General features: G+C 33.5%; 1 protein-coding gene across 1 annotated transcript in view; it reads left to right on the top strand.

Moving 5' to 3' along the window:
- LOC144971103 (uncharacterized) overlaps positions 1 to 11206 on the top strand; it is a 28355-nt gene extending 17149 nt beyond the window's left edge. The window contains exon 6 of the mRNA XM_078911502.1: positions 867 to 11206. Within this exon, the coding sequence (XP_078767628.1) occupies positions 867 to 1223 (357 nt within the window). The 3' untranslated portion in view covers positions 1224 to 11206. The remainder of the gene's footprint in view (positions 1 to 866) is intronic.
- Positions 11207 to 11602: the final 396 nt, after the last annotated feature.

Consider the following 11602-nt stretch of genomic DNA (forward strand, 5'->3'; position numbering starts at 1 on the left):
ATATACAAAATTTACATATATGCCACAACGATATCAATAGCATCTATTTTCTTGATTTTGGTTGTATTTTATTATTCCAGAAAAGGTATCATTATCATCATCTTCTTTGTCACATTGTCACTTAAATCCCGAATTTGCCAAAAAAATTTCCTGAATATTCTCTGAAAAGTTGGCAAGTTTGAAGTTGTAACACAGAGAGATCTTCAATCAGTTCTCTGCATTTTTGTCTATTTTTATGACATTTCTTCTTCCAAACTGGCTTTCTTGATTTTAGGCAAAATGTGCATGTGCCTATTCTATTATTTTTCTGAGTAGGGTGGGAATCTACCCATCACTATTTTTTTTTCTTTTTCTGAAGTAGGGGTTGTCAGCTTGTTATTGTTTGTCAATACCTTTATATTTATAGTTCCAAAAGCCTTTTCCTAGGAGTTAATGAATTCCATATTCAGATGCTAAAAAGCCCGCTTTGTGGTATCGTTAGAAGAATCAGTCTACCTGGCACATATTTTTAAAAATTTAACAGCACTTCCTTGATTCCTGAGTATGAACTTAGCTTACTGGAACAAAATATTACACTACACTGTAATGTTGTACAAGAGCTGATGCTCTTAGGACTGAAAGAGTTCCCCCCCCCCCCCCCCTTAATTTTCTATATACTTTCTTCATAATTCTATTTTGTATTCATATAATAAATTCTGAAAAGTTTTAGGTTATCACTGGCCAATTTATTTGCAAGCTCATCTTTTAATGGCTTTATTGCTATTTCAAAACTCTTGTAAAATAACCTTTGTTTAAGCATTCCTTGTTTTTGTTAATGATAATGATAATAATATTATCATTGATTTAAACTTTTCTTATCTTTCCAGCACGCTGTTCCATCATCTCATCTAATCATCTACAGTATTGATAAGATTGTGAGAGATGTTATGCTTCCATGGGTCAAATGTGCTCTTCTTGAGGAGTGCATCAGTCCACCAGGGGCTCAGAATTCAGGTTGTATTGATTTCAGAAAACCGTTGTTCAAATATAGAGGTTGTCACAAGTATGACATGTCTGCTTTGAATATTATTCTTGGAAAGGCATTTGATTTTAAAGAGGAGGAGTATGCTGCTTCTCAGCGACTTTTTGGTAGTTTAGCTGATGATAAACTTCGAGCGGAGAACCGAACTAGGCCTGCCCATGAAATTAGCCTTGGGATAGGACATCAACAAATTAAGATTTAAGAAATTAATATTTTGTTTTCAGCTAATCTGTGGTATTAATTTGCTTTGATTGATTCATATATTATTTATTGGATTTTGTGTTGTGCATATTTATTTTGAATTCATATAATGATTAGCTTGGTTATGGTGGTATGAATGCTAATTACATCAATTTTGTATATGTATAAAATTCAAGATAAGCATCCAACAATACCAAATTGTGATAAATTTCTATTACTAACATCAATTGCCACAGTCTCACCAAAAACCCCACTGTAGTGATAAATGAATATTGTCAACTTGTTGAAATGTGTGATTTTTGACAACTAATAGATACAACTGCAAGTGCATCGACATTTACCCACACCAAGTTTATGCATGATAAAAGCATGTGCAATCATAGGAAAATTCTGCAATTAACGTGTATTGTGCACATTTTAGAGGTGTCATAAACACTCTATTAATTGATACAGATTATTCAATCTCCTGTAAGAAGTACAGCAATATCTAGATGCACAATATTCATTGAAATGTTGCAATGGTGAGTGATATTTGCATTTATTTACAACTGAATTTGTAACCTTTCAAAGCTGTATGGCAATGGACCTTAAGAAGAGAGTACTGTGGGGATAAATGAACAGCAATAACAACTATCGACTACTCTGGATAGGATGCATGTCTATTGCAAAGTATTTTCAAATTGAAGTAAGACCCATTAATCCATTGGGTGGTGGAGGGTCTATAAAATTTTCATTGATACCACAACTCTAACCGGTTCAATAAAGTGCCTGAGACTCAACCAAATTGAGCCATAACACCACCAGACATTCAGAAAATATTTCATTTAGCTTTTTGTGACTGATTTTGTTAGTATGTCAAAGTTGAATTGTTTTTGAAGGCAATAATTCTAATCAGCTGACAAAACAATCTGTGTGACTTTTGTTATTGTTGACAAATTGTGGAAGGGAATATATGATAATGTACACAGTGATGACAAAAGATTTTTCATATATGTGTGTGTCTTCTGAAATTTGGAAACATTTGATCTGAAATCATTAACTTAAGAGTTAATGTGTTTGTTTACATTTGTGTTAAAGTGAAGGTTTATTGATATTTGAATCATTGATACAAGATTGCTGCTGATTTTCCCTCTCTTTTTTTTTAAATTTAATTTTTGATTTAAAAAATGTGATTTTGTTATTTTGCATGAATAAGATTGAAATTTTAAATTGTAAAACAATAATCATGATAATTTTTTTATTTTTTTTTTGTAATCATCTTTATTTAAAGAATACTAAGAAACTTCCCCTTTTTTAAAACAGATATCGATTTGAATGTTTACTCATTCCATATCTTATTTTATTGCTTATTTTGAAAATTTATTTCTCTCATTCAAATCCTTTCTTATTGTGATCCCAGTGACTTTCAGATTACAATTATGATAGATATTTGTAATTTAAAAAAAAATGGTAGATCATGTTTCAAAAGTAGTCTTAAATGTAATGGATATTTGGGTCTTTACTCTTTGATGTAGTGATGCAATCTAGATTCTCCAGTTTTGTTGAGAGAATGTAAAGCAACTCACGGATAAAGATATCTTATGGACAAAGTATTGTATTTATATAGTCTGGTATGTTATGAAAAGAAAACATACATGCACTTGGAACTCATCATTGTATGGGGTGGGGTTTACGACCTCCCGTAAAGGAGGTACTTGCTGTGTCTTCTTTACCCACATATCTGTTTTCCAATTGCTTTCTGTCTTTGTCTTGGAATGAGATAACTTAGTTTTGTTCTGTCCCTGGCTGGAGGGAAACAGTCAAATGTATAGTCATAGTTTTGGGAGATGATATTTTTTTTTCATCGCAAATCATTTCACTGTTATGTACTGTTATTTTTTATTTTTAACTTATGATTTGTAAACATTTGAGTGTATTCCTCTTAGTGGGATTTTGTGCTGGTGTCTGGGTGAGTACACTGATAGTCTAATAATGTGCTCACGGAATCTACATCTGTTCTCTATTTGATCCATTCCCCTTTGTCTTACTTTTTCCTGAAGTCCTTTTAATTGTACATCTAGAATGTTTTTACTATCCCATTTTCTTCCTTCTTACACGTGCTGACATGACCTAAATGTGTCGCAAGCACCATAGAAGCCTTAAAAACAAACAAAACATCATCATTGTATACAGTGATGAAAATCTTCCATGGATCCGTGGAATTCCAGGATTTGGGGATTTTCTAAGTAATTTTCCACAGATTTTGCTGTTTCAAACATTTTCTAGTGATTCTAGGCAGCTGAGTGGAAAATCAGAGGAAAATCATGTCTAGTGTCATATTTTGATACTTGTGCACAAATGCGTGAATTTTTGCGATACTTCCATTTTTATGACAGACTGGCACCGAATGTCAAAAGTGGAATTATTTAATATTTTTAGGACGGTAAAAAAAATTAACACTTTTTGAATTTAATGTAAAGACATGTCCTCATTTCACATAGAGTTTGTCATAAAAAGACATTTTAAAGTAAGTCAAGCAGAAATGTTGGTTTTCATCATTGCAACATTAAACAATATTATTCTTCCTTTTATTTTTTATTTGATGATTATGTACTTTTGATATCGAGATGCAGTGGCCAAGCCTATCTAATAAGGACAGGAAAATGTTTAAATGACTTTTATAGATAATAAACCATAGTGAAGTTCATTATGTCATACAATTGTAATAACTAAAGTTGTATTGTACAGTAATATATTTTCTATTGATTATTGGCTGGGAAATAAATTGTACAAATTATTGAAAGATTCTGCACCATAATTTCAGGACTTTGCTTAACATCAGATAGTTGCACACTTCTTCAAGGTATTTTGCACAATTATTAACGTTTCTTTGATTTGCAGGATCAACTTGATTTGTAGCCAGCATGTAGGTAAATTTGCTTCTTATTTATTTGGAGCAGCGAATTTTTAATGGTTTGGTGTTGTCCTTTGGGCAGGCCAGTGATGGTCCCATCGGCAATGATCATTGGTCCCTTGTTATCACCTCTATTCCCTAATTTGCATTGTCCTTTCTATTTGACATTGTGTCCTTTTTGTTGAATGAGATGATTTGTTTTTGCTTAGGTCACACCTGGAGTCTTTTGGTGAAGGGGGAACTAGTTTGATGGATTTATATTTTTATAAGAATTGATAAATTTTTGTTATAAATGTGTATTTTGTTGCAGTCTGGAAGTACTCTTTGCAAGATCTTCTGCTAGTATCTGCAGTGACATAAAGATGGGGTCGATCTAGCATAAGGAAAGTTTGTTCTTGGAACTTGCTTTTTCTCCCAGTTTGAAACAGTCTACCTTTTTTTTTCCAGTTTAGTCTTGTGAGCTTGTAGGTCCAGACACTTTCCCATTATCTTCCTTCTTTAACTGATATATAAGTATCATAAATGTTGTAAAACTTGTGAAAACATACATACAGAGCCGTTGCCAAGTTTTATTATTGTGTGAAAATTCCATATATTGTGAAACTGTAACATTCTACAATATGACAGTTTACAACATAGTTTATTGTCTTGTTGATTGAAGCATAGATGGGAATCAGAAATCTATTTGGCAAGGTTAAATGGGAGGCTGAGAGTAGAATGCCTATTGACGTTGTTCCCAGTGACACATATTACCTGTATTTGTAGTCTTCACTTCTCCCACTTCATGCCACAATGTCAACCATCCAACAAAGTTTCTCTCCTTCTCGTAAGTCAGTCTCCTGGTGATTTTTCCTCTTTATCTCTTCCCCCAGGCATTGACACTCCAAAGAGAAAAGAGGAGGAAAAGAAATATGTAGTTGTGGGAACATTTTATTGGCTCATGCCAAGTTTTAATCCTATCACAATCTCAATCACCTTCTCAACTGTCCTCGAGACTGCTAAAATTTAATAATAGTGCAGTTTATCTCTTGTGGATTTAGAGGTCAAGGGAACCATCATTAATTTGATAGAATAAAAGAGAAATCCAATTTTTATGCTAAGACTTAAGAACGACAGCCTTACCTTCAGCTAGTTGCTGGTTCGTAGAATAAATAAGAGGATAATGAAATTTGGAAAAGATCGACCTTGGGTTTTAAAAATAATATTTAACAAACATAATTACATTATAATATTGAATAAACTGCTCTTGGTTTCTTCAAAACATAAAGGATCTGGAAATGAACAAAAGTTAAAGGTATAATCCCCCCCTATAAATTCTAACTAAAATAAAAGACTCCATCACCATAATTTTTCTCACTTTACTTTGAGTTGAACAATTTAAAAATTAACCAATTATAGAGTTGTTTGTATGTGATTTGAATTAAATTAGCACAAAGTTGCCCTGAAGCAAGTGGATAGTTAAGCAAATGTATCATTTTTTTTCTGGATGCGGCTTTATTCTTGAATTTTTATATTCCATAATTCTTCAATCCCCTAGTCACGCAGGGTTTCTGGAAAAAGCAGGTCTGAAGTAAAACAGAAGTGGTTCTATGTTGTTATTATTCTATCTAAGTTGAACCCTGATATCAATTTTTGTAAGTTATAGTTCTATCATAATTTTCATTTTTTTATGTATGGAACTTTCATTTTACTCTACCTATGTTTACATTTCTCTATTATGATTTTATAATGTTTTGTAAGTTTAGTTGCTGTCATCGATGTAATAATAATAATTGCATATTTATTTTCCATTTGCGGATTTTCAGAGGTTGGTTTGGTTACTTGGAGGATTGCCTCTATCCTCCTATATCTGTTGTTCCCTTTTATGTACTTTATTTCCTTTGCCTTTGGTGAAATTAAATGACTATTTTGACCTTGCCATGACGGGGATCCTTTGCATTAAAAGACCAGCTGGAGTCATAAGCATGTATGATTTCATCTGTGATAAACATTTTTTCTCTCAAAAAACATCTCCCTGTTGGGTTGTGAAGTTGAAAGCATAAGATTGTCTCTGTGTTTGAGACTGAGTAGCATTGCACTGAGCATACAGGTAGATTGCTACTTTCTCTTATTTTTTCATTGGTGTCTGTGTCACAAGCAAATCTATCCAAATTCCTGTGACTCATCATATACCATGTGTTTTTAGTGCCATTGATATTCTAATACCGAAGTAACTAAATCCGAGAGTTGATTAAGCCATCATGTGATTGAAATATTTCTTTGGAATTGAAATTGTTTTTAATGGTTTTATAGCGCTTGCAACACATTTAGGTAATATCAGCGCCAGTAAAAAGGAACAAAATGGGATAGTCAAATTCTAGAATTACAATTTAAGCACCCAAGAAAAAGTAAGACAAAGGGGAACTGGGAACAAATAGGGATCAGATGTAGATTCTAAGAGCATACCATCAATGTGCTTACTTTGAGATCTTCTATGTCTCATCCAGACCCATGCATAAGATCCAACTAAGTGGAATACACTCAAATGCTTACATTATACATTCAAAATAACAAATATAACAATACTTAACAGAGAGATGATTTACAAGGAAAAAAATATCACCTCCCAAAACAACAATATGTTACAGAAGATGCAGGAAAGAGTGAAGGCCAGAGCCTTCATTACCAATGCCGTTAAGCATGGCACAACATGAATGAATAAATGTTATTAGCCTCATCATTGAGTAGGGTATTTTGACTTCCCATATTAGATTGCGAGGTCACTCTTGGTGTGTCTTCCATCCCCATCGATATCTTATTCCAGGTTGCTTTCTGCCTTTGTTTTGGAATGAGATTACTTTGTTTTGGGCTGGCCCTGGCTACATTGAGAAACAATCAAATTTATGGTATTAGTTTTTAGAGGGTACTTTTTTGTTTGTCAATCATCTCTCTGTTGTGTTCTGTTATAGTTCTTGTTTTGAATATAATATTTTGAAACCATTTGAGTCATTTTTGTTTTGTTTTAATAATATATGTAATATTTGAGTGGATTCTTCATAGCCTGGATGGGGATCCTGACCTCCCATAGTGGGCAGGAAGGTACTTACTATGTCTTCTACCCACCTATATCTGTTTTCCAACATGTTTTCTATCTTTGTTTTGGAATGAGCTCACTTGGTTTTGTCCAGGCCCTGGCTGGGAGATGATATTTTTTTCCTTGTAAATCATTTCTCTGTTATGCACTGCATTATTTATGTTTCTTTATATTATATATGATTTGTAAAACATGTGAGTGCATTCTTCTTAGTGGGGACCTGTGCTTGTGTCTTGGTGAGACTTTTAATGATCTCAAGCTAAGTACTTAGACAGTGTGCTTTTGGAATCTACATCCGAGTCCTATTTGAACCAATTTCCCCTTTTCTTACCTTTTCTTGGGTTCTTTAATTGTCATTCTAGAACTTTTTACTATCCCAATTTCTTCCTTTATACTGGTGCGGATGTGTTGCAAGGGCTGTAAAACCCTTAAAAACAAACAAACGTCAAAACTAAGCACATGAATCTATTGGTCTTGGAATCTAATACTCTTCCTCATTTGAACCTGTCCCATTTTTCTCCTGGATGCTCTTAATTTTGAATTTAAATATTTTTTTACTATCCCGTGTTCTCCCTTTTATCTGACGTTGAAATTACCTCTAAGTGTCAAACGCCATAACAAACATTGATGAGACCTATTCGTGTGAAACTTAAAGACACGAATTAGACCTTTAAGAGTTGAAGGGCCGCTTATATACAAAAAAAAAAAATAAAGAACCTCAAAAATGCAAAGCAACATTTAATTTAGCAAGTAAATCAAAGCGTTGCTCTTAGTATTTAGAATTGCTGTTCTGTGACAGAACAATGATACCTTATTCTATTGGTTATTTCTTATAAATGGCTCATTATTATTTCATCTTTTATCTTATTGTTATTATATTATGTTGACATGAATTTTTGAGCGTTTTTCATTTTGCACAAAGTTTTTTTTTGTTTGTTTTCTTCTTCTTCTTTCTTTTTTTTATTGTGACATGTAAAAGGTATATAACCTCAATATTATGTATGTTTATTTTTTAACAATCTCATAATTGGTTTATAATGCACAAAGTCTGTAAGCTTGTTATATTATTGTATTAACAGTATTACTTGGTGACAGCATACTTTTTTTTTTGTTCCATTCTCAGTGAGAAACTAAGTAAGTTAAATATTTGATTATAAGATATTGAGTATGAATGAAATTTTGCCTTTCTTGCACGTGATAAAATTATGTGAATTGCATTTAAATTTTTTTTTTTTTTGCCAAAAATGTTAACGTCTTAAACGTTAAAGTCTTTCCTGTTTCACCTCATAGCCATCCAAGAAAACATTTTTTTTATGGGTAAAGAGGATATTAACAGGAGCTTAACTCTATTGTATATACTTTTTTAAAATACATCCATCTTATGATGGAATTATTGCACTTATGATACTGGTGGGGTTCCCGACTTCTCATGGTATGAAGGGAGGTACTTGCTGTCTCTTCTATACCCCTATATCTGTTTTCCAATTGCTTTCTGTCTTTGCCTTGGAATGAGATTACTTAGTTTTGTCCTGGGTGGGGATCCCTAGCGGGCAGGGAGGTACATACTGTGTCTTCTATCCCGTTATATCTGTTTTCCAACATGCTTTCTGTCTTTGTCTCGGAATGAGATTACTTGGTTTTGTCCTGGCGCTGGCCGGAGTCCTAGCTGGGAGGGAAACAGTCAAATGCATAGTTATTGTTTTGGGAGATTATATTTTTTTCCTTGTAAATCTTCTCTCTGTTATGTATTATTATTATTATTTTGAATGTATAATGTAAGCATTTGAGTGTGTTCCTCTATGTTGGATTTTGTGCTTGTGTCCGGATGAGACTTGTAGGTGATTTCAAACGGAGTACATTGGTGGTATGCTCTTGGAATTTACATCTGATCCCTATTTGTTCCCAGTTCCCCTTTGTCTTACTTTTTCTTGGGTGCTTTAATTGTAATTCTAGAACTTTTTACTATCCCATTTTCTTCCTTTTTACTGGTGCAGATATAACCTAAATGTGTTGCAAGCTCCGTAAAACCCTTAAAAACAAAACTTAGTTTTGTCCTGACCCTCGCCGGGGTCCTTGGCTGGGAGGGAAACATTCGAATGTCTTATTATAGTTTTGGGAGATGATATTTTTTTCCTTGTTAATCATCTCTCTGTTATGTACTGTTAATTAAAAAAAAAATTTAACATGCTTTGTAAACATTTGAGTTTACTTCTTTTCGTAGGATCTTGTGCTGGTGTCTGAAACATCTAGATGATCTCAAACTAAGTTCCCTGATAGCGTGCTCTTGGAATCTACATCTGTTCCGTATTTGAACCATTCCCCTTTGTCTTACTTTTTCCTCAAGTCCTTTTAATTTTACATCTAGATTGTTTTTACTATCCTATTTTTTCCTTTTTTAACTGGCGCTGATATGACCTAAATGTGTTGCAAGCGCCGTAAAACCCTTAAAAGCAACAAAAAAAAACAACACAAACCAACAAAGCACTTATGATAGGTTGGGGGGGGGGGGGGGGGGGGGGGGGCACTAGGACTCTGGACTGTCAAGTTCCACATTGGTCTTCAAACTTGCTATATCTTCTTTCACTCTCTACCATTTGACCTGTTTCTGAAGCTTTGTATCCCTTTGTTCTGGAATAAGACCATTTGGTTTTGTCTTGATCCTGTTTAAAGTCTTTTGCTGAGAGGGACTTTTGTTTTTTTTTTGCTATAAAATCATGTCTGTTATATTTTATGACATTGTTAGGTTTATACTTTAATACTAAATATTGTTGGCACAGGTCGTAGTATTGATTTTGAGACAAGGCCCAAAAAGAGATCCCTCCTGGATTTATGTACTGTGATATCTAGTCTTCATAGGTAGAATTGATTCTTTTGACTAATTTATTGCCTTCCTGGACGGTGTTGTAACTGCTATAAAAATCTTAAAACAGACAAAAACATAGCAGGAGGAACAGACATTATTGTAATTATTTATGTATCTATTATCTTTGGAGGAGGGGAATGTGAGTCTTAAGATATAAAGCAACCTTCTCTCATCATGTCCTGAGAAAAAAACTTAGCTGTCTATGGTTATAAGTTTTATGACGGATTTATTTCTCCTCTTGCTTTAGTTAAATGCAATACATATCAGATTGGGTAATTTCAAGAATTCCCCCCCCCCCCCTGTTTTCTTTTGTTCAGGGGTATTAAGAATGGCCATTAATGAGAGTGGTTAGATTGATAATAAAATTATTGTGTTTGAATAGGGTGCTTTACATAATGTAGTCCCCGCTTCATTCAGTTGTAAATGAGTACCATATCCAATAGACAGTCACGTATAGTCTAAGAACAATAGCTATTACAAAAAAAAAAAAATGTCGAGTGACCTATTGAGAGAATAACAGAAAGAGTCTAGTGCATCTGGAGGAGCATGGTGAAACATTTGAAATGGGCTATTTAAAAGTTTATAATTCATAGAAACAACGATACACATGTCAGATGTGTGTACTATGGGCTTATAAAATATGCAGCATGGAAAAGGGAACTTTTAATATCTATGATCCTTTCTCTACCCTGTTGTCTTAATTTTCCCTGTCATTGAGCTAGTTAAAGCATAAGGACTAAGTACTAAGTCGTCAATGCATTCCTTTTCGAATGCCATTAGTGTCGTTTACAGATTACCGTATATGATATTGCTCCTATTGTTCATACTCAATATTGATGTCTTCTTGCATTTGGTTGTCCGTTTTTTTTCTTCTTTTTGAGCTAATAATAATAAAGATTTGTTTTGCCATGCCATTCCGCTAATAGCTCAGATTCATTATGTTCAATTTCATCACTATTTTATTATTATTGTTATTATTATTATTATTATTATTATTATTATTATTATTGTTATTATTATTATTATTATTAGTATCATTGTCATAATCATCATCATCTATCATTAATCTTATTCACTTTCCTCTATCATTTTTTACTTTCATAAACATTTCTTACACTTTATTGTGCAAAATAAATGATTTAAACCATACCTTCATGAATGATCTTTTATCATATTTTTTCATTGCAGTATTGCAGTGCTGTGTTCGTATTCCCAAGACTTTGTGTGTGGGTGGGGTCTTTGAACCTTCCATGGTGGGCAGGTCATTTGCTATGACTTCTTCTATCCCCTTATATCTGAGTTGCTTTCTGACTTTGTCTTGGAATGAGATTACTTGTTTTTTTCCTTTCCCTGGCTGAGAGGGAGGCAGTTAAATGTATAGTTCTGGGTGGGGTTCCTGACCTCCCATAGCGGACAGGGAGGCACTTACTATGTCTTTTATCCCCTTATGTCTGTTTGCCAACAAGCTTTATGTCTTTGTCCTGGCCCTGGCTGGGAGGGAAACGGTCAAATGCATAGTTATTGTTTTGGGAGATGATATTTTTTTCCTTG

Source organism: Berghia stephanieae, chromosome 4 (genome assembly GCF_034508935.2).
Source record: "Berghia stephanieae isolate SIO BIC M18660-M18661 chromosome 4, UCSD_Bste_1.3, whole genome shotgun sequence".
Taxonomy (NCBI): Eukaryota; Metazoa; Mollusca; class Gastropoda; order Nudibranchia; family Aeolidiidae; genus Berghia; species Berghia stephanieae.